Here is a 24,738-nt window from a genome sequence, read left to right on the forward strand (position 1 = left end):
GAGCAGGGAGGAAAGTGTTCCCCTTAGTCTCCCACTCCAAAAATCTCTCCCCTCACAATTTGAACAGAATAATAATGTTAAATCAATTTGGATTTAGTTAGAGCCTTGTGAAAATTCACTAGGGGAGACCCATATATGTTTCCTTGAGCTCAAGTGAAAAAAACTCAGCATGAATCCTGATATCTCAACAGAATAGAATGAACCAAATCATAATCAAGTCTTTATTATGGTGCAAGGAAAGTAATCATTACTGGAGAATGACCATAAATAAAAATTATAATCAGGGGCTCTAGAAAGTACGTATCATTCTCTAGATATTGTTGGAATCCATTCCCAAAAGCCACAGGAATATGGCCAACCACCAGAGAAGATGAGAGTTGCAGTCCCCAGACATTTAGGAATTCACACATTCTATCCACTCCTATAATATCAGATGTTTGGGTCTTTGCGGATAGCTTATTCATGTGTTTTTATTTCAAAGTTTTGCATCTCAATCTCTTTCTTAAATAAGTGCTAAGTGATTTACTGCACTTTGAAAAAAATATGTACAATAAAACTAAATCCATAAAATATTTTATACAGCCACCTGAGAATAACATCATAAAATGCAACAAAATGTTTCAGCATTGATGAAAATGGCCCAGAAAGCCAAAATGTAACTAAGGAGACAGAATGCCAGAGAAGGAAGGAAAGAAAGAAGGTGGGTAGGTAGGTCTCATCTCTCACCTGTCTTATGGAACTGTCAGATATGAAGAGCACCAGTTTGGAGAAGATTAACCACACAGACTGTAGCTAGAGTGACAGGGCCTTGGAGAGCTCTATATTGAAATTCATTTTGACAAGATCAGGGACTCAGTTGAGGGCTTTTCTGAAAGGGTTTGGAGGTCTGTGATTCTAATATTCCTTTTTTGTTTTGTGGATTTTTTGATAGTTGTGGCCTTTGCCTTCACTCATCAAAGTCTTTTTGGCATTATCTGTAGTAATTTATTGGATCAGCTTTAGGGCTCTTGCATTGTTTTCTTTTAAATTCCTAGGTTACAGTTTCCTAAGGTGGTCCTATGATTTGTATTAAGGTACATGGATATGTTCTTATGGGATCTCTCCTGAGTGTGTGTTAAAAGAAAAAGACTCACCCTTGTTAATTACAACCCACAAGCTGAGTAATTGGAGTAATTAAGGTCAACATGTTTGGGCCACCCCCTAAGGGTTATAACTGGGGAGTTTCTGTTGTATGGCTTTGGGCTTACTGAATGTTTGCTTCTGGGCTTACTCTGCTTGCAGCCTATTTGACGCTGGGAAGTTTGTCTTTCATGTTTGTCTCCATGAACCAGAAATGAAGATTGGAAGAAGATATATTTTCTGATGGAAAGCATTGCATGAATGAAATGCAAGGGCCATACATGAGTTTGATACAGCAAAGGAACTGTGGCTGTACTATAACTAGGAAGTTTGCATTGAAGTTGCTGTTTTTAATGAACCCTGTTGCACAAGAGTAAAATTTGAGTTTTGCATTTTTTTATAGTACTATAAAACTTTTAAGAAGGGAAAAGGGTTTTTCCCACTCTATCAGCTTTCTTCTCTATCTAGCTTTCACAACCATGCACAGAACTGGGAGATATGATGGCATGGATTATCTTAACATTAGTGTTCAGTGACATATCTTTACAATGTGGATCTTGTCTAGATGTTTCATGGCATAATATCCTGGAGGTTAGATGAAGCCTGTGCTGGTACAGCTGTACCAGAAACTTCAACTTTATTTTCTTGTTGCAAATGTTTGCAATCATACGACAGGCCACCTGTCAATCACCATTAAGTTTGGTTCCACCCCTTGTTCAGGGCTCTGGGAGGGAAGGAGCCATTTTTAAGTTAGCCTCACTTAGGAAGCTCATCTATAGGACGTAAACCAGCTCGTCCCGTAAAAAGCTTCATATTTCAAGACCACCGGGGATAAAGAACACCAGGGTTAAAGAGCACCAGGGTTAAAGAACACCAGGGATAAAGACCGTCCGGGGATACAGAACAACAGCACAGAAACATCTGCAAGCCATTGGCTGGTAGGTCCACTCAACAACCAGACACACTTGGAGTTGGCAGTGGGTCCCAGACCAGCTAGGCCCAGATAACAGATAGCCTAGGAGGGGTTATAAGAGGGTTTTCACAGTTATTCAAAGCCTATCGCCTGTCCTGTGGGGCAAGACTCCTTGAAGATTTATTATTTGTTCGTCAATAAAGACTTTGTTATTTCTTTAAAGACTTCAAGCCCATCTTTTCGGGAAAATTCCTCAACAACCTTTCTTTAGGCACCCTGGCTTCCCACTGGGCGTAAAGCGTAAGTCCTATATAATAGACAGTCAGTCACAGGCCCAGCGCATGACAGAACAAAGCCAGTTCTTTGGAGCAATGAAGCTCATGGGGTGCTCTTTCCAGGCCTTACATTAGGATGGTCTCAAAAACTGTAGTTATATGCCTGTCCCTGGATCTGGTGACACATATTCATAGCTTAATCTGTGTCCATTAGGCACAGTTCAGTGGCCATCTTATGTGTTAAATACTGAGAGGAGGACAGTAGTAGTCAAATGAGAAAGCTAAATGACATATGGCCTATGCTACATCTCTTACTAGCCTATGGCTTTTCAGTGTGTTGGAGATCTCTGTAATATTACTAATGTTAAAGAACTTTTCAATTGCTTGTCTGATGAGCTGTTTGACATAGAAATGGACCATGTTCCAGCTTAAGCAGCAAATGGTCTGGAGAACATTCAGGCCTGTTCTGTCCAGAATTGGGGCCATTTTTCCTTGCACGATAATCTCATTACTTTGCTAGCAAAGAAGCAAAGGTGGGTCATTTATAAACACAAGTGGGTGGTGATAATCCAGAATCTGGATGAATTGTTTTGTTATACTGCAACTCCCAGAATGCCCAAAACAGCACTGCTGACACAAAATAAATTTCTAAAGGCTCAAGACTGCAATATACCCTTTTCTTCCCTGTTTGGTGTCAGATGGGATATACACAGAGATACTTCTGGTTCCAACAGAGGTTTCTGGGAATTGTTCTGGGAAAAGAAACTTTCTTGAGCCTTGAATCATATGTAGCATTGGCCTTAGTTCCCCTCTTTCTTTTGAGGATCAGAGAGCCAAATCTTGGCCATTCTTCAATGGGAAACCAGAGGAATTCACAGACACTGGGGAATCGGCTTTAACATACAGGCTGCTTGAAAGAAAGAAAGGGGAAAAAAGAAAAAAAGCAGCATTCTCTTTGGAATTAGCTTTTCTGCAAGAAGGAAATGCAAGAGTGGGAACAGAAGAAGGAAGAGTCTATGAACCGCCAAAGAGCAGCATAAAAATTACTGTGTGTGGCATCAATAACAATATTATTTGTTATTGCATGTGGGTTTTCATAGACACAAAGTCCACTCTTTAGGAGGGGGGGGAGGTTGTAGTTCAGCCTCTGTTACCTATGATAGTGCCTGCTGTCAGTACAGTGTCTGGGCATGGACCAGTGTCTGATTCTGGGCCTGTGTCTGATTGCAATGGGGATGATGTTTTAACAGGCTTGCCTTAGAGTCAGAAGCTTCTGCAGAACAGAGACTGGAGCCTCAAGGCCAAATTCCTGAAAGGGGCTGCTTTTCTGAGGGAGATTCTTCAGATACAGATGCAGCTGCAGAGGGTAATGATCTGGCAGATAGGAGGTGAGACTCTTGTAAACAGAGAGAGAATTCTCAGCTCCTTCGTTGGTCAGTTCATCTTCGAGAAAAAAGAGGAGTTAAATTATCTGCTGAGAAAGTGAAACAAAATGTCTTTTTCTCAGGAGAGGAGGTTTATTAAGGCAAAGGGAAACACCTGTTACTTCATTGGGGTCAAATTAGTGCTTCAAGTCAGTCATGCCTGTTCATGATCTAAGTTTCCTATATGGATTTTGATTCATGGTTCCTGTCATGCCAAGTTATGCTCTTTGAATCCAAGTGTATTATTTCCTGGTTCCAGTTTACTAAGTTCATGCCTTGTCTTTTGGGATTTACTCTGCCTTGTGTTTTTGGATTTTACAACCTTGTACCTTATGATTTATTCTTGTACCTTGGAAGTGGTGGACTATGCTGATGTTTTGAAGAAACGTTTTCAGACTTTACCTTTTAATCCTTTTTATCGCTTGGCTTTTATATATATTCTTCAATAAACTTCTTGCTGATATATTCAGTTGGTGTGGTGTCTTATGGTCAGAGAGCTATAGCTCTGGATACAACAGGGGAAGCTTTCATGCAGCCTCAGCAGTATGTGTGTGTGAATACATATGGTTGGAGGTGGGATAGAGACAGTGTAGGAAGAGCAAACTTAAATACAGACTGCTTAGCAGCTGCAATTGCATTAATACAAACTTCCCAGCTCACGATGTTGAGCTGAACATTAGCTCTCCAGTGATGAAGTTCCTTGACCAAGCTGCCTATGCTTGTCTGCATGGATAATAAACTGAAGGTGATTGCCTGTTCAGTAGCTATCTACGAAGGGAGTACTTAGGCTATAAGTCTGTTCTTGAGAGAGTAATTTACCTGCCATTTACACGGATGGGGTACTTAGATGTTAACAGCTGCAGCAGTTCCAAGAACTTGGCAGAGGAAAGGCAATTCTTAAGGGTAGGGTTGATGAAAGTACAAGATCATAATTTCTTCTTTTTTATGGCATCCGACGCCAGGAAGGCTATGAACAGAAATGTTTCTGGTTCCAATGATCTCTCTTGGAAATTGAAAGGAAGTTACTGTCCAGGTCAGGGCCGGCCGGAGATATTTTTAAATGTTAAGCGGGGGTGCTAAAAAGCGCCCCCGCCACCGGCCCCGCCTCCCACGCCCTGGCCCCGCCCAGCATGCCCTGGCCCCGCCTCCTACACTGCGTGGGAGGTGGGGCCAGGGCGAATAGTGCTGGGGGCGGGGCCAGAGTTGGCCCCGCCCCCCGTCCAGCGTGCCCTGGCCGCGACCAGGAAGTAAGGCCCAAATGGCCTATCTGTGCTGTGCGTATGCGCACAGCACAGATAGGCCATTTGGCCCTTAGTCTACAAACTAAGGGCAAAAAGGCCTATCTGGCTGTGCGCATGCGCACAGCACAGATAGGCCATTTTGCCCTTAGTCTACAAACTAAGGGCAAAATGGGCTATCTGGCAGTGCGCATGCGCACAGCCAGATAGGCCATTTTGCCCTTAGTTGACAAACTAAGGGCAAAATGGCCTATCTGTGCTGTGCGCATGCGCACAGCACAGATAGCCCATTTGGCCCTTACTTCCTGGTCGCGGCCACCGGGCGATCGGCGGCCGCGACCAGGAAGTAAGGGCCAAATGGGCTATCTGTGCTGTGCGCATGCGCACTGCCAGATAGCCCATTTTGCCCTTAGTTTGTCGACTAAGGGCAAAATGGCCTATCTGGCAGTGCGCACGGGCACAGCACAGATAGCCCATTTGGCACTTACTTCCTGGTCGCGGCCGCCGATCGCCCGGCGGCCGCGACCAGGAAGTAAGGGCCAAATGGGCTATCTGTGCTGTGCGCATGCGCACTGCCAGATAGGCCATTTTGCCCTTAGTTTGTCGACTAAGGGCAAAATGGCATATCTGTTTTCAGCGGTTTGGCGCGGGCGCGGGGATTGAAGCCCCGCGCGGCCGCGCCAACACCGGAGGCGTCGGTGGCGCTACGGGCCGCTGTCGACGCCTCGACAGCGCCCCTAGCGGCCAGCGCCCGAGGCGGCCGCGTCAGCGGCCTCGTATAATCAACCGGCCCTGGTCCAGGTCTTAGTAGCTATTGGGAAAATACATTTTTGATTTCTACAGTATCCACTTTTCCCTGCTGGCTAGGGGATTCTGGGAGTTATAGTACCCCCAAAGTAAAGGCAAAGGTTCCCTTAATAAGGCCCAACTAGGCTAGATTCACTCAAATAGTTCTGGAAAGGAGAATCAACGCACAAACATATCCCATTGATACAATGGAGCTATTTAATCAAGACTAATAAGATTCAGGCCATATTCTACTAGGGATAGTTAAAATGTTGGTCCTTCCTACACAATATTGCATTGCAGCTCTGTCATAAACTATCATCCCACTTTCTAAAGGGTTTCCCATGTTAGTTCACTGCAGCCAAAAACTATGACAGGTCTCATGACAACTTGAAGACTAATAAATGTATCATCGCTCCAGGTTTCATGGATTAGATCCCACTTCATCAAATGTCATTTCTATGCATTTACGGAGCCCGGGGTGGAAAGGAAACAAGAGAATGAATCACACTTCTTCCTGTAGCAGCTCGGGCTAAGAACTGGTATGAAGTATCATTAGGCAAAAAGAAAAGAAGAAAGAGGCATGTTGTCACTGTTGCAATGCCATTCTGAATGTGTTGTGCTTCTGAAATAAAGAAACTTGTCGCTGCAAATTAAGGCCCCTGAATCACAACGTCGTCATGTTCTCAGTGTAACTTACACAAGACCAAGCGTGTGCCGGCGTTATGGGCAGGCTAATTCTACATTTCATTTCATCATTAAGGACAACAAGGGGAACAGCATTCTGGTAGCCTGGCAGCAGAAGAAGTTGCACAAAATAGTCTAATTTGGGTTTCTTTCTTGTCAAACTTATTTATGCATTTATTTATGCCCCTGCACAGAATGCACGCAAACACATCACAGAGCAGTGGCAACAAAATACAGATTTTTGTTCTCTCCTCCAATATGAAGAAGGATCACACCAAATCCTTGCTTTCCTTAATGCGACTTCATTAGCATTGGGGAGAGGGGAGGGGGAGAAAAGCAAGCATTGGTTACATAACAAGCTGAGAAAGTTCATGCATGGAAGAAAAAGGACTGCAGAAAGTATTTTAAGGCTGTGAGGGAGGGAGTGCAGCTCATGCCATTTGCCCGCCTATTGCGAGGAGACTTAGCTGACTGACCAGTCGAAAAATAGTGACAGAGAATAATGAAGAGAAGCAAGGAATATAGAATTATTTATGCTAAGCACATCAACCAGGAATAACAAATCAGTGCCGATTATTTCCTGCTGTCTGTCTGTCTGTCTATCTATCTATCTATCTATCTATCTATCTATCTATCTATCTATCTATCTATCATCTCTTTCAAGTATTCAAAATAAGATATTTCAGGAGGTAACTTTTGTTGTGGGAGATATTCCTGGGATTTGTAGTTTAAGGAGGGTATGGCATCTCAGCCAGAGAGTTCTAGTGCCCCACCAAACTACAGACCCTTAGATTTCTTAAGAAGCAATGATGATAGTTAAAGCAGAATCATAGCACTGTTTGTTTGTTTGGCTGCATGCTGCAAGTCGCTTCTGGTGTGCAAGAATCAGCCGTCTACAAAGATGTTGCCCAGGGGATACCTGGTGTGTTACTCTCCTGCGGGGAAGCTCCTCTCATGTCTCCCCAAAGGGCGGTAGTAATTGGTGACTTTAACAGCCATAGCCACAAATGGGGCTATGCTCAGGAGGATAAAAATTGGGAGACTGTCCTCTCCTGGGCTGAATTACATAAACTATCACTTATTCATGATAGTAAGCTCCCACCATCTTACAATAGTGGGAGATGGCACTGAAGATATAATGCAGACCTGCTATTTATGAGTGACAGCATTGTGCAGCAATGCACTAAATCAGTGGGATCACCAATACCAAACACACAGCATTGTCCGATAATATGCCAATTGTTTCCAGCTATAAGGGCTCAGGAAGTTCAATTTAAATGAAGATTCAACATCAGAAAGGCAGATTGGTTTAAATTCTCAGATATGTTAGATAACAAAATCATATTGGTTGCCCCAATCCCCGAGGAATAGCACTGTAATTATGTAGTGTGAAATGATAGTGATGATAACACTATGTAACATTTTTTTTAAAAAAAATGTTCCTGGTTTGAAAGTGTTATTCCTTTTGCAGTATTTACTTTTGCAGTACTTACTTTTTATGGCTGCCACAAACTGTGTTGAATTGGCTGAGACTCTGTGAGATATTAATTGAAAAACTATAGCAAAATGTGCTTCAGGTTGTCCTACAATAACAAAATTTTTGCAGTTTAATAAATTTTTCCAATGTTTTATGATATAACCAATTAGGAAATGACATTTATAACCCAGGAACAAAAATTGTGTTACATAGTGTAGCTATTAATATATTTATTTGTACCTTGCTCTTCTCTCTGGATTGGAATTCAAGTGGCTAAGGATGCTGGAATAGGAAAGAGTGAAAACCTTCAGCACACTTTCCTCTATTCCGGTGGTTCTCAACCTGTGGGTCTCCAGATGTTTTGGTCTACAATTCCCAGAAATCCCAGTCAGTTTGCCAGCTGTTAGGATTTCTGGGAGTTGAAGGCCAAAACATCTGGGGACCCACAGGCTGAGAACCAGTGCTCTATTCCACCACACCTTGCAACAAGCACTGCAAAATCCCTAAATGAATAAAACAATGTTAAAACAAACAATGCACTGTTACCATACAAGATGAAGTCATCATATCCCTTGTCTGAATTTCCTACTAAGTTTCATAATCATGTAGGAGCATCAATCAGTCCAAATAATGTCCTCATTATTTCCATTTTACAGTTCAATTAGCCATCTGATCTATAAAACAATGGTTATAAAAACCTTGCTGGCGTCTTGTTCGTGTTATATTGTAATGCATGCTTCTTGTATTTAAATTGCCTAAGAACTACAAGCCAAATCTATTTGATAATTCCAACTAGGACAGTCTAATTGAATCGATAGAGTGCACTGACATATTGATTTAGCAGTCATAGATTGATTCAATTGGCCTACTGTAGGTAAGACTATCACATTTAGTCGAACTCATAGAAACTGAAGGCCCTTCTGCACAGCCCTATACTCCAGAATATCAAGGCAGAAAAATCCCACAATATCTGCTTTGAACTGGGTTATCTGAGTCCACACTAGCATATAACCCAATTCAAAGCAGATAATGTAGGATTTTATTCAGCTGTGTGGAACGTGCCTAAGTGGCTCTCTGGATATTGTGAGAGTGCAGTTCCCAACATACCTGTGTTGGCTAGTGGCCCTTCCAGACAAGCCCTATATCCCAAGATTTGATCCCAGGTTATCTTCTTTAAACTGGATTAAATGAGTCCCACTGCCAGATAATCTGGGATAAACAAAACCTGGGATCAGATCCTGGGATATAGGGCCTGTCTGGAAGGGCCCTAGGCTTAATGGGAGCTGAAGTCCAGCAACATCTGCTGATCAATTCATTACTACCCTAATTTAGCATTGTGTATGCCACACAACCTGTAGAAGCTCTGTTTCTTAAAGCAGTTTTCCATTCTGAAGCATGGCAGGTGGCAATATCCACTAGTAGAAGGGGGAGGGACAAACTCTAGCAAAGTTCCCCAGTTCCCTCTAATCCATTAAAATTGTTGCATGTTCAAAGCCAGTGTCACATAGTGGTTCAAACACTAGACTACAATTCTAGAGACCAGCATTTAAATCCCCATGCAAGGGATGGAAACCCATTTGCTGATGTTGGGTAAGCCACACTTTCTCAGCCTCAGAGGGACATCATGCTAGTCCCACTCTGAATGAATTTTGCCACAGAAACCCCATGGTAGGATTGACATAAGTTGGAAATGATTTTAAGATGCACCTCAACAATGCGGCATTTTCTGCTGTCTGCATATAACCTACTGGTGGCTAGTGTTTACGTTGGGCTTTCTTGTGTTCCTGGGCTCTGATTTACTAACTGTAGCAATAAGTCAGTTAGAGAGTCTCCTTCTTGACATTCCTACAATGCTTTGGTGTGGTCCTGTATTGAAGTATTTGGGGAATACCAAAGTGGCAGCTGTGGAGGTTCTGCCCATAGTGGAAACCTTGTTAATAGGAAACTCTAAAATAACACGGTGCTCAATGGCTAGGTATCTAACAGCTAATACTTTGTTGTTGAGCCAACATTGATTACTATCCTTGTGATGTTATTATCACCGACTCTGCAGTGAATTTCATTTTTTTTGCCTGGTATCACTCACCACAACGTCACCAGTGATATTATTAGTTGGAGAGTGATGTCTAAACTTCCTGTTCTCGGTGTGGCTGTTTGTATAAGAGACTCTATGAAAGGTACCAGCAGGCTCACAGCTGCACCAAATATGTATTCCAAGCACCTGCTGGGAGTCCCAGAGAGCTGAAAGGCAAGGAAAATGTTTCACAAGAAGCCTACTATCAAGGAAATGGCTATTTGCCACCCATTTCAATCCATTCCACCTTTCCCTGCTTCATAATTTCCATTGTCCTGTTTAAGGTTTCTGGTTTTCTACTCCATATTGAAAAAGCACATTGCAGGCAAAATCTTCCTTAGGTTTCAATCCCATTCAAAATGACATCTTTTTCTGTCCTCAGAGAAGTTGGGTTGCAAACACTCTGAAAGCCTTTTTATGTAAAGAGGTGGGCCCAAGCAAGCTTAACAAATTTCAACTGGGAAAAATGTGTGGTACTACACTTAGGTAGAAAAAAAAATGAAATGCACATATATTGGATGAGCGATACCTGGCTTGAAAATAGGATATATGAAAAGGTTTAGGACTTTTAGTAGGCCACAAGCTGAACATGAATCAACAGTGTGATGCAGCAACCAAAAAAGCGAATGTGATTCTAGACTGCATCAATAGGAGTATAGTGTCTAGAGATCGAGGGAAGTAACTGTACCTCTCTTTTCGGTTTTGGCCAGGCTTCACATGGAATAAACACTGTGTCCAGTTCTGGGCACCAAAATTCAAGAATATGGAATGTGTCCAGAGGAGGGCAACCAAAATGGTAGAAGGTTTGGAAGCCATGTCCTATGAGGTTCACTTAGAGAGCTGGGATAAGAAGAATTGGGACTTGAAATGGGGAACTCCGATAGCTAGAGTAAAAAGAAAAAGAAAATACAAAGAACTAAATCACACTTTCTTCACAGTCAATCAATTCAAATAATATTCAAATTGAAGATTCAACTTTTCCCAGTGGTTGGGGGGCAAAGGAGTAGAGGGAGAAAAACTGCTGGACACTAGTGGTTGGGAAGGATAGAATTGGGATTGGTAAGGTTAAGTAAATAAGATACATTGTGTTGAGTGAAAATGTAAGTGGAATTTTATTATTGAGATTTGTATTACTCTACTTGTGACTACAATTAATTAAAAAAAAAAACTAAACCAAAAAACAAACCAGAGCTGAGCATGTTTAGCTTGGAGAAGAGATGGCTGAGAGGGGATGTGATAGGTAAAGGTAAAGGTTTCCCCTTCACATTAAGTCTAATCGAGTCTGACTCTGGGGGGTGGTGCTCATCTCCATTTCTAAACCGAATCGCTTGCATTGTCCATAGATACCTCCTAGGTCATGTGGCTGGCATGACTGCATGGAGTGTGTTACCTTCCCGCTGGCAGTACCTAATGGATCTACTCACATTTCCATATTTTCAAACTGCGAAGTTGGCAGAAGCTGGGGCTAACAACAGGAATTCACCCCATCCTGCGGATTCGAACTGCCAACCTTCTGACCAGCAAGATCTGTGGCTTACCAGTTTAACCCACTGCGCTACCATGACCCCAAAAGGGATGTGATAGCCATGTTTACATATTTGAAAGGATGTTATATTGAGTAGGGGGCAAGCTTGTTTACTGTTCCTCTAGAGATGAGGTCACAACAATGGATTCAAACTATAGGAAAAGGGATTCCACCTAAGCTGCTCAGCAGTGGAATATGCTGCCCCGGAGTGTAGTGGAATCTCATTCTCTGGAGGTTTTTAAACAGAGGTTGGATGGCCATCTGTTAGGAGTGCTTTGTTTGTGTTCCTCCATGACAAGGGGTTGGACTGGATGACCCTTGAGGTTTCTTCCAACTCTATGATTCTATGATCCTGTGAGTTGTGGGAGTGGGAAAGATGTTAGTAAGATCCAGAATGAGGGAAGCTTTGTTACCTTGTAAGATTAGATCTGAACATTTTTGTGACATAACAATTAATTCAGGATGTCAGCATAGCAATGCAGCATAGAATATCAATAATTTCTTGTTCCTATGCTTTCTACAGTTGTGGTTTCATTTCTTTGGCACCCCATTGTTACATTGTTACATCTAACAATCTAATTGTTACATTTCTAAGGTGATTCTGCACTGTAGAATTAATACAGTTTGACACTACTTGAAAGGCTATGGCTCAATGTTGAAAGGCATGGGCAAACTTTTGTCTTGCAGAAGTTTTGGACTTCAACTTTCACTATTCCTAACAGCCTACTGACTGCTTGGAATTATGGAAGTTCAAGTCCAAAACACCTGGAGGGCCAAAGTTTGCCCATGCCTGTTATAAAATCTCCGGAGTTGTAATTTAACAAGGCCTTTATCCTTTTCTGCCAAGTAATGCTTGGTGCCCCACCAAACTACAACTCCCAGGATTCTATAGCATTGAGCCATGGCAATTAAAGGGTGGTCAAATTGCATTAATTCTACAGTGCAGCTGCAACCCTACAGTAGAGCAGCAAAGAAAGCTGATTGATAATACTACTTCTCTGATGCAGCTCTCAGGAGTCTAAAAGGCTCTCCATGAATTGCTTGTTAATGACTGCTATTAGGAAGGAAAGGTTCAGGGTCAATCAACAATAAAAGATAAAAGGGGCCAGAGAATGAAACAAAACAAGGCAATAAAACTGGAAAGAGGAAGGGAGGAGGAAAAACAACCCAATCAAATGTCAAAATTAAAATCAACATAACAAAGAACTTAATCGAATACATTTGATAATGTGTTTAATGGACTCTCAACAGAGACCTTCCCAACTGGGATGAATAAACTCCCTTATTGCCCAACTTTACTGGCTAGAGATGGAGCCTCCAGTGGCCTAGGGGATAAAAGCCTTGTGACTTGAAGGTTGAGTTGCTGACCTGAAGGCTGCAGGTTCGAATCCCACCCGGGGAGAGCGTGGATGAGCTCCCTCTATCAGCTCCAGCTCCATGCGGGGACATGAGAGAAGCCTCCCACAAGGATGGTAAAAAAAATCAAAAACATCCGGGCGTCCCTGGGCAACGTTCTTGCAGATGGCCAATTCTCTCACTCCAGAAGCAACTCAGGTTGCTCCTGACAAAAAAAAAACCTGGCTAGAGATGATGGACACTGCAATTTGGGAAATGTCATGGGCATCAGATTGGGGAAGGCTACCAAAACCGTGGAAAAATCTTCTGGATAGTAATAGCTGTTCAACAGTGGAATATGCTGCCTGGGAGTTGCTGTGAGTTTTCCAGGATATATGGCCATCTAGTATTCTCTCCTGATGTTTCACCCACATCTATGGCAGGCATCCTCAGAGGTTGTGAGGTCTGTTGGAAACTAGGCAAGTAGGTTTATATATCTGTGGAAAGTCCAGGGTGGGAGAAAGAACTCTTGTCTGTTGGAGGCAAGTGTGAATGTTGCAACTGACCACCTTGATTAGCATTGAATGGTTTTTCAACTTCAAAACCTGGCTGCTTCCTGCCTGGGGGAATGCTTTGTTGGGAGTGGAACTCTCTGCCCCGGAGTGTGGTGGAGGCTCCTTCTTTGGAGGTTTTTAAGCAGAGGCTGGATGGCCATCTGTCGGGGGTGCTTTCATACTAAAGCCTGGAGCAGATTCAATTGTTAGCTGAGATTGTATCCACCAGCCATAGATGCCTCTTGGCAATTTAACTCAAGGTCCAATGCCTCCAAGACCAAGGAAGCCTGACCTTGGTCAGACCACATCTGGAATACTGAGTCCAGTTCTGGGCACTGCGATTTAAGGGAGATGCTGACAAGCAGGAATGTGTCCAGAGGAGGGTGACTAAAATGATCAAGAGTCTGGAGAACAAACCTTATGAGGAGTGGCTTAAAGAGCTGGGCATGTTTAGCCTGCAGAAGAGAAGGTTGAGAGGACATGATGTCCATGTATAAATATGTGAGGGGAAGTCATAGGGAGGAGGGAGCAAGCTTGTTTTCTGCTGCCCTGGAGACTAGGATGCAGAACAATAGCTTCAAACTACAAGAAAGGAAATTCCACCTGAACATTAGGAAGAACTTTCTAATCGTGAGAGCTGTTCGGCAGTGGAACTCTCTGCCCTGGAGTGTGGTGGAGGCTCCTTCTTTGGAGGCTTTTAAGCAGAGGCTGGATGGCCATCTGTTGGGGCTGTTTTGAATGCGATTTTCCTGCTTCTTGGCAGGGGGTTGGACTGGATGGCCCACAAGGTCTCTTCCAACTATGATTTTATGATTCTATGATTCGATGGCGGTGTTGGCTGGTCCTGATTGTCTCATGCCTGGAATTCCCCTGTTTTCTGAGTGTTGCCTGAGGCTGGGAGTGTTTGGAGTCTCCTTTTTTGAAGACTGGATGGCCATCTGTCGGGAAACTACATATGTTTATGTTTCTAATTTTAAACAGGCATTTGTAACAGTTGGTAGATAGAAGATAGTTGTGTAGTTGTCTCTGTTGCAGCTCTCATGAGCCTAAGGCTTCATCTACACTGAAGAATGAATGCAGCAACCCCACAACAACCAATGCCAACTCAAAGATTCACCCAGAGGAAAAGTGTTCTTACCATACATCAAGGGAACCACTAACCACATAGTGAAGTTGGTGAAGAAACACAACCTATAAACTATCTACAGTCCCACTAAGAAAATCCAACAAATGCTACGTTCAGCAAAGGACAAGAGGGATCCTCTGCAGGAGTCTACCGTATACCATGCCACTGCGGAGAAGTCTACATAGGGACCACCAAACGCAGCAGCATTGCCCGAACACAAATCAAAGAACAGAAAGGCACTGCAGATTAACTCAACCAGAGAGGTCAGCCATAGCAGACCACTTGATGAACCAACCTGGACACAGCATATTATTTGAGAACACAGAAATGCTGGACCACTCTAACAACCACCATGTCAGGCTATACACTGAAATCCACAAGCATGTGGACAATTTCAACAAAAAGGAGAAAACAATGAAAATGAACAAAATCTGGCTACCAGTATTTAAAAAAACCTCTAAAATCAGGACAGTAAATAAAGTACAACACTGAAGAACAGGGGAATTCCAGACAAGAAACAATCAGGGCTAGCTAATCACCTCTCAACAAAGGATTCCCCCAGGAAAGAAGCAGACAGGCCTTGAAGCTGCATGGCTATTCAGTGCTAATCAAGGTGGCCAATTGCAACATTCACACTTGCCTCAAACAGACCAGAGTTCTTTTTCCCACCCTGGACCTTCCACAGACATAAAAACCCCACTTGCCTAGTTTCCAATATACCTCACAACCTCTAAGGATGCCTGCCATAGATGTGGTAGAAACGTCAGGAGAGAATGCTTCTGGAACATGGCCATACAGCCTGGAAAACTCACAGCAACCCAGTGATTCTGTCAACCCCAAGTCAATCCTTTAGTATGGTTTACTCTGGAGAATGTGTGCCTGGGATGGCAACCTTAGAGTGTATCTACATTGTTGAATTAATGCACTTTGATGCTGCTTGAACTGCCATGGCTCAGTGCTTTGGAATCCTGGGAGCTGTGGTTTGGTGAGGCATCAGCACCATGTAAAACTACAACTCCCAGGCTTCCATTCCATTGAGCCATGGCCGTTCAGGTGGTGTGTCAAACTGCCTTCATTCTACAGGGATGGCAGATTTATAGAAAACCTATAACCTTGTAACAGTATCTCTAACAGTAGGGCAGGCCTGGGCAAACTTCGGCCCTCCCAGGTGTTTTGGACTCCAACTCCCACAATTCCTAACAGCCTACCGGCTGTTAGGAATTGTGGGAGTTGGAGTCCAAAACACCTGGGAGGGCCGAAGTTTGCCCAGGCCTGCAGTAAGAGCTAGAAAAATGTGGGTTTGAGATGCATCCTAAGGAAATCTTCCTATCCGTTTGCTCCTGGTCTCCCCCAGAAGCCGATTGGCCCAAGACCCTGGATGGGATCGAGGCCAGTTGGGGGCGGAGAAGGAGAAGGGTCTTTGCTTCCAGCGCTGAACAAAAGAAGGAAGGAAGGAAGGCGACGCGGGATCGGGGCTGCTCTGGAGCGGCTCTGAAGCGCATGAGCGAGGCGCGCCTTGCCAAGACGGAGGAGGAAGAGGAGGAGGAGGAAAAGGAGGAGGAGGAGGAGGAGGAGGAGGAGGAAGAAGACGCGGCCCAGCCAGTGCGCGCAGCCGCCGGACGCCCCAGGAGGTGGCGACGGAGGAAGGGGCCGAGACAACCCATCCAACCCCAAGCGGTCCTGCAGGTAATGTTGCCAACAGAAGGGGTGTTCTATGGGGAGGAAGGACGGAGAGGCCCAAGCAGGCCTAGGAGCGGGGAGGAGGGGAGCTGAGCCTTTGCCCCACTGCCTCACATTCCCCTTATTCCCGCCCACAAAGGCTCCTGCCGCCCCGATCTTCTCCTCTCCCCATCCCAGGCCCCTCTCCTCCATCCCCGCCCCCGCAGACCACCCCTCTCTTCCTTCCACCCCGAAAAGAGGGGGGCGGAGCTTCTCGGGGGTCTCTTTTGGGGGGAAGGAAAAGCTTCCCCGGCTTCCCCAGAGATGCTGGCTCATGGTGGCTGGTGGCTGCCCGGTGCTGCTTGCGAGGGACAACTCTCAGGCCTGGACCATGCATTCCAGGAGAGGAAGAGAAGGGGGCTGTTTTAATTCAAACCTCTGAGTTGTGGGCCGGAAACTGGGGAGGGGGTGTCATTTGGTCCTGTTTGGATAGGTTTCAGCACCTAAAACAGCTCCCTTCTCAGTGAAGGTAGTTTTCAGGACTCAGGACAGCTGCCTTAGTGGCGAGGACTGATTTCACTACCTTGGACAGCTGCTTTAAATTGCTGTGTTTACAGGGCCTAGGTCAACTACCATAGAATTAAGGGTTGGCTTCAGGACCCAGAACAGCTCCCTTAGAGTTGATGGTGGATTTCAGGACCCAAAGTAGCTTCTTAGAGTTGATGGTGGGTTTCAGGACCTAAATTATCTCCCTTAGAGTTGATGGCAGGACATAGATTATCTCCCTTAGAGTTGATGGTAGGTTTCAGGACCTAGATTATCTCTCTTAGAATTGCTCTTGGGTTTCAGGACCTAGATTATCTCCCTTAGAGTTGATGGTAGGTTTCAGGACCTAGATTATGTTCCTTAAGAGTTGATGGTAGGATGTAGATTAGCTCCCTTAGAGTTGATACTAGGTTTCAGGACCCAGAGCAGCTCCCTTAGAGTAGATGGTGGATTTCAGGACCTAGAACAGCTCCCTTATAGTTGATGGCAGGATGTAGATTAGTTCCCTTAGAGTTGATGGCAGGTGTCAGGAGCCAGATTAGCTCCCTTAGAGTTGACGGTGGGTTTCCTGATGTAGAACAGCTTCCTTAGAGTTGATAGTGGGTTTCAGGACCTAGAGGAGCTCCCTTATTTGTTTATTTACTACATTTCTATTTCACTCTCTTTCTCCCCAAGGGGGATTCAGAGTGGCATACAATTAGGCAAAATCCATTGCCGCACTACACACACAAAAGCAATACATAACATTAACTAAAATCAGCAAACATATAAATACGAATTAAAACAGATTCACCTTAGAGTTGATGGTGGATTTCAGGACCTAGAGCAGATCCCTTAGAGTTGATGCAAGACCTAGATTATCTGCTTTAGAGTTGATGGTGGGTTTCAGGACCTAGAGCAGTTCCTTTAGAGTTGATGGTGGGTCCCAAGAACTCGGACAACTCATGTAGAGTTGGTATTAGATGTCAAAACTTCAGACACCTTCCTTAGGTTTCAAATGATTACCTGCTGAGCTGATGGCTGGTTTTAGCACTTCTGGCAGATCATTTAGAGGTGCAAATTAAATTTTTGATCAGGCAGGTTGTAGGCCTAGCTTGAGGCTTATGTTCTTTATGGAATGAGTGGTGGTTACTCATGGAGGAGGGACATTGCTCTGTACATGCTCAGATGCATTGCTGTCATAATCTAGAGAGCCTGTGGTCCAGTGACAGAACCCATGTTGTGCACACAGTTCCCAGGTTTCATCCCAATATTTTCAGGTAGGGATTGGAACAAAACTGCTTCCAAACCTATAGACTGTCTGTCATTCTGACCATACTGGGCTTACTAGAGGATCATTGACAAGGTCAGGGATAGAAAGTTCACCCCTGGTAGTTCATGTCTCACAGAGTTTCAATTCCTCCTCTTGAAAATATTTTAAAAGTTAGAGTTCATGAAAAGTTGAGAGTAATGACTCATTGAGAAAAAAAGACATATATTTTCTTCATCATTTGGAAGCAAACTATTTTGTTTATTTTACATGATGGGGGTATGGTGTGGGATGCTGCCCTCCAATCTCTTGGGGGCCAACACAGCAGCCAGTACCTGATTGTTGTCTACTTCTGATTTTGGCAAGTCATATAGTGCACAGAAGTCTCCTCCTATATTTGCAGTCACCTCTTCATTCTTGTCACCTGAAGGGACTGCCTCAACCTGCTTAATGGTGAAAGTGGCCTCTGTTCTTCTGTTGACCTCAGGACATGCTTGTGATATGAAGAAAGGAACAAAGGAGATGGAAACCACAGACCAGGAGCCCAGTACGGTTTAGGGAAAGGTATTGCACTGGTCATCTAAGACAAGGAGAAGTTGTGTGGGGATGAAATAGGGAAACAAGCTGCTGGGAAGAAAAAGTGGTTAAAAATCAATGCCAGCAGTAGCTGCAAAGCAAATGGTTGGTTTATGTAAGTGGAAGAGAGGAGAGTGTGATTATATTCTTTGCCTTAGATTGCAAAATGTCTTTGGTCTATCCCTGAGGACAGTTCTGGTGCATCAAATCATCTTTCTCACCCTGGTGAACCAGACATCTTCTTGTGGGATACTCAGAAGAAGGTTAAGAGTGCACAGCCATATTCTGAGATAATGATGACTGCTCTTGACCGTCTGGTGATGTTGTGCTTGGTTTGATGCATTATGTTGGCAGAAACTATAGGATTCAGTGAGTGGCAAATTCTTTAGGGCCCTTTGAAGCTCGAGATTATTCCAAAATCTGCTGTCTGGGAGAGTTCTGGGAATTGTAGTTCAAAAAAGTAACCTTCCAGTGTCCCTGGATTTATGTGCTGTTGTGTGGAGGGCATAACACCTAGCTCTCAGCTATGTGTGAAACATAGATGGCCAGGAACATGAAAACATGTCCTAACATAGGAATGCAAAACATCTGGATTTATAGCAGGCATGGGCAAACTTCGGCCCTCCAGGTGTTTTGGCCTTTAACTCCCACAATTCCTGACAGCCTTTCAGCTGCCTATATACTACATGAGATCCTTCTGTGACCTTCAGGTTGCTCATGGTAGAGCTGATCGCTAGCAGGGAGAGCTGTGCTGGCTCATTGGAGCATAGGCATCTATCTTCCATGAGGTCAGATTTATTGTTTGTTGAGTCTAGTATTATATCTACTTCAGCCTCCTCCAAGGAGATGTCCTCCAGATGTGCTGAGCTATAAATCTCCACACCTCAGACAGGATGGTTATTCAAAATGAAAGATACTGAAGTCCATTTGGATAGCTTCAGCTTGAAGATGGTTGATTTATTCTGACTGATAGTAACTGGTGGATACCCATCTATTTATCTCTCCACCTATCATTTTATATATCATATCTTTTCACAGACTTAAGTCTGCTTTGAAGGAGACAGAAAATTATATATAAATATATATGTAATGGAAAACATGCAGAATTAATATTAAAGCAGTATCACACAAGAACAAATTTAAAACCATTTAAAATCTTAAAGACAAAGATTAAAACAGCACAGCTCTATAAAAAGCTTTATGTTCTTGTTAAAAATCAATTTGCAAAGGCTTACTGGAAAAGAGAGGTCTTAACCTGCCACTAAAGGGATGACGAAGAAAGACTTATTCTAGGGAAGGGGTTCCAAAGTGCGGAAACAACTGCAGAGCTTTTCCTTTATCCCCACCAATTTGGATCTGAAGGTGGTGAGATAGAAAGAAATACCTCCCTGTAGCTTGGGCAGGTCTGTATGGGAAGATATTGTCCTTCAAATCAGCTGGGCTTGGGGCCTATAGGGCTTTTTAGACCATAACCACCACTTTGAATTTAGCTCCAAAATGAACTGGCAGCTGGTGGAGTTGTTGCAGCAAGGGAGTTGTGTGTTACCTGTAACCATCACCTGTTAACAATCTTGGCCTCAGCTTTTTGGACCATGTTTCTGAACACTCTCCAAGAACAGCCCCACATTTTATGCATTATAGTAATTCATTTAGAATATAGCTAAATCATGCTGTGTCACCTTGGCCACGTTAAACATCCCAAGGAACAAGTGTAGCTGGCACACTACCTGTTCAAATGCATGCCTGGCCAATGCAGAAACCTGAGCGTCCAGGGTCAGTGCTGAATCTAGGAATATACCCAAGGTACAAACAGTGTATTTAGGGGCATTGTAATTCCATCCAGCACAGGCTGAATCTTTATTCTTTGCTCTGCCTTTTGAATGACTAGAAACAACTTTGTTTTGCCTGGATTCAATATCAACTTGTTCACCTTAAAAAAAAAAACTTCACTGGTTTAGAATAGAGACTAGTTCCTTAGACTCAGGTAGAAAAGGGGAGATAGACTCCCTCTCTCACATCTCTAAGATTACTTTTCCTAGAACCGCCAAGGTATCGAGAGATGTCTGGAGATTTTGGGACTTGCAGTCTTTAAAAGTATTTTTTCAAAGCTCCTAGAAAATGCTACTTGTTTTTGGAACTGGAGAGGCTGAGAACTGAACTGGAGATTTTCTGTGATGTCCAGCATGTGATTTACTACTGAACCACAACCCCCCCCCCCAAGCAATTTCTGTGTGTAAAGCAATGAACCATCACTTCATATGGACCAAATGCTGCTGGAAATGGGTCACTTAAGGTCCTTAATAAAGCAAGAGGACTTGCTGGAAATGGAGGAAATTATGTAATACCAGTCAGCTCAAGACCTTTTAAAATTAGAGTTGTCCATCATAGTGGGGCGAACAATGCAAGAACATTCCCAGGGGCTTGTCAGAGAACAAGTTTGGTATTGCTAACCAAAAACTTGCTCATTGTGGGACTGTTCTGTCTATATTTGATGGGCCTGTGTGCACAGAATGTGTATATTCTAATGGCAGATATGTATAGTGGCCTGAATAGAGACCACTGTACACAGATAAAAAAAAGTTTAATTCCTACCCCACCCCAAGTTTGCAACTACCTGTGATCTGAGAAGTATGAACAAAGATTTGCCCATTCACTGGTTGTTGTTTTTTCTGCCCCTATAAGGCAGAGATTAGTGACAAGATGGCTTAGGGGAGATTTAAGTCTTCCCCACATCTATGCAGTGGGATAGAAATAGCTCACGCTCCTGTATGCTTTCTTATGGGCAAAAATGAAAATAACATACAGCTTCATGCTGTACATTTAATATAGTGCATTCAATCAATGCTGTGCCTTTAATGTAGTTTAACCCTATCACTGCGGCTTTTGTCCAAGAAGGCAAAGGCAGGTGTGCCAATGCACAAGGACCTGACTAATAATTTACAAACCCCAGGATCCCATAGGATGTGCAATGTGGATATACCTTTAGATTAAGATCTGAGAAACCAAGGTTCAAATGCCCATTTAGTGAACACAGGCCAATAGCTGGCTCCCAGTCTACTGTAGTCTATTTCATAGGGTTGTTGTGATTATTAACTTGGTCACTGGGACAGCCGTTTGCCCATATTCCTTAGGGGAAATTGTGAGATGTGCATACATGACTGAGCATATATGCAGATTGGAAGGGGGAAAAATATAATGTAGTAGAGGATTAATTAAAAGTCAAATTCAGGATAATCCATTCCATAGTACTTTTGATTTCCACATATGGTTGTGAAAAACTGGACAGCGAAGAAAGCTGACAGGAAGAGAATGAACTCATTGAAATGTGCCTGAGGCCAGTTTAACAGATGCCATGGGTTACCAAGAACACGAATAAATGTGTCCGAGAGCAAATCAAAATACCCATACTGAGGCCATTGTAATTGGACACATCATGAAACCACATGACTCAGGGAAGAGAATATTGTTAGGTCAACCAGAATAAAGGAAATAGATAATAGGGGAAGAGGAATACCATATAAGCAGATTGATTCAGTGAAAGAGGCTTATAACTTGAGCCATCTTGAGAAAGGCCAATATATTATTATAAATAAATACATTTCTGAATGAGTTATAATTCCTTAACTAGTTGGCCTGATAAAAATCCACATGTTCTCTTGTTCTTTGTTTCTTTGTTTTAAGAAATATGAAAGTATTTTTAATGAACTTTTGTGTGTTTTACAGGCATATCGCTCACGTGTAAATCTTGGCCCTCAGAAGTGGACTGGACATCCAGTTCACAGCCACTTATCATTTATAGATAGTGAGTGAGTGAGAAACAAGCCATGCCTGTCCTATCAGAAGATTCAGGTAAGGAAATTTAGCATGTTGTCCAATTGAGTTCTCTTTAATATATGTTGCAGTTTGATCCAATTTTGACTACTGTGGTTGCATGTTAGAAAATCCTGGGATTTGTAGTCTGTGGAGACACTAGAATTCTCTGAATGAGGATTCTAAGTGCCTCATAAAACTACACATTCCAGGACTCCATAGGATCCAGCCATGACGGCCAGAGTGGTATCATAGTGTTATAATGATATTACGTGAAAAGTACCAATCTTTGTGTTTTCAGGTAATTTGGGTAGTGATGTCAATACTGGACTGGGATGTGGCAAATAAATGTTCTAGTGCCCATTGAGTTATGGAACTCACTGGGTGGCCTTCAGCTTGTCACTCTTTCTCAGCTTTACATACCTCATAGACTTGTTTGGAAGAAAAAGTGGAGAAGAAGAAAGTCATGCATACAGTATTCATATACAGCAAGACTCTGGTATCTGCAGTTATACCTACCCACATCTGACAAAATATGTTCTCCCTAGAACTTTTCTAGATGCTCCATGTCATTCTATGGTGTCCTTTTGCTGGAAGTTCTCCAGAATCATATCTCAGCGTTCATACCGCTACATGATGTGACTCCGCTATGGCCAAGTTGTTGTTATTGTTATTTGACTTGGAGTTATTTCCGACTTCTGGTGAATCTATCACTGGGTTTTCTTGGCAAGAATTGCTTTTTGCCTTCCTCTGAGGCTAAGAGAGTGGCAGCCAGTAGCTTTTCATGCCTAAGTGAGGATTTGACCCTCGTCTCCCAAAGTCCTTATTCAACACTCATTCAACACTTATTCAACAGTGCTAAACCACTGTAGCAACTGTATAGCAAACTGCCATCATCAACCCCCCCCCCCCCCCCAATGGACTTTAAACAAGCTTTGCCTGATACCAAAATGATGTCAGAATGGGCCTTGAATGGAGTTTGATTGGATTTGGAAAAGGATTGTGTATCTTTAATGGCTGTGTAGAAGAGGAATTTCAGCAGCCATTGCTTGTGACAGGAGCCCAATCAACACTGTCCACTTAATGCAGCTTCGAAGTGTAGCAGCTCTACAACGCACACCACAAAAACACGCTCTAGTGTATTTTAAGCCCTTTAAATCAAGATAAGCAAAGTTGGGGGATACTCCAAAATAGTGTCCCTCTTCTAGCTCTCCATATGTGTTCCATCCTGTGTCTTGCTACTTCAATCCAGGGAAATACTCTTGTTAATAAGAGCCTGGCTTTTTGGCTCAAGACCAGAGTTCTCAGTCTAGAATCCAGTCTGATTCCTTACTTAGCTCAGGATGAGTACTTAAACAGTTGGTGTAAGATCAATTCTAAGAAAGCCTCCTTCATTGGCCTTTCTGTATCCCTCTTAACTCATTTGGGCTTTGATATGGCTCTCAAATCAATCAACAGAGACTGTGGGACATTGTATCTTGTGAGCTACGTTCTTGTTCATATGTATCTTGCTCCCCAAGTGCTCTGTCCATACATTATGTCAGGTCTTTCCACGTAGCAAACTACTTAAAGAACTTGACTGTGGCCAAATACCACCGTCTGTTTTCCAAAGCAAGATGTAATGTGCTTCCATCAGAACGGCTGCATGGGAGATTCGTGGGTATCCCATATAAAGAAAGACTCTGCCCATGTGACAAACAGGAAGTGGAATGCATCTACCATATTCTATTGTCATGGATTTTCTATGAACAGTCCCGAGCACACATAATCAATTCCCTATTGAGAAATTTACCAGCTAGTCCAGTGAAACTTTATGTGAAGTTTCTACTTGGTGACAATCTTCCCCACATGGCCTTGGCAGTTGCCAAGTTTCTTTCCATGGCAGCCAGGATTAGACAATTTCCAATTTTAGGCACAGGCTGAAACATACAGGTACCTTTTGCAGATTTTAATTTATGTTTTTAGTCATCATGTATGGCATCAAGCCATTTTTAACTCTGTATTCTAAAAAGCTTTGTAAATATTATCAAACTATATGTCTAATCAGCTGGCTGCTGTTAACCTTATTAACCGTGAACACCTTGTATACCTATGGATAAAAAAAGATATTTGGACCATAATAAAATGATGTTGTTATTTATTCCAAAATAGAGCTCATACTGTGCATTAGCGCACTCTAGTATAAACTGCATTGCATAGCAAAATCAGCTCTGTAGAATGGGAATCACTGTGCGGAAACCTGAAGTGCTCCATTGTGTCTATCAAGCCATGGAGGCTGCGGAACCTGGAACCAGTTTGAGGCCAGCTTCTTTGGTGTATGTAATCATTATCTGGGCCTCAAACTTGTTCCAGGATTACCAATCTA

General features: G+C 43.1%; 1 protein-coding gene across 1 annotated transcript in view; it reads left to right on the forward strand.

Moving 5' to 3' along the window:
• The first annotated feature begins 16,081 nt into the window (after positions 1 to 16,081).
• The window catches only part of mpp3 (MAGUK p55 scaffold protein 3), a 76,082-nt gene continuing 67,425 nt past the window's right edge, over positions 16,082 to 24,738 (forward strand). Inside the window, exons 1-2 of the mRNA XM_003222672.3 lie at positions 16,082 to 16,219; positions 22,287 to 22,412. Of these exons, the coding sequence (XP_003222720.2) occupies positions 22,388 to 22,412 (25 nt within the window). The 5' untranslated portion in view covers positions 16,082 to 16,219; positions 22,287 to 22,387. The remainder of the gene's footprint in view (positions 16,220 to 22,286; positions 22,413 to 24,738) is intronic.

The sequence above is a fragment of the Anolis carolinensis genome, chromosome 6 (assembly GCF_035594765.1).
Source record: "Anolis carolinensis isolate JA03-04 chromosome 6, rAnoCar3.1.pri, whole genome shotgun sequence".
NCBI lineage: Eukaryota > Metazoa > Chordata > Lepidosauria > Squamata > Dactyloidae > Anolis > Anolis carolinensis.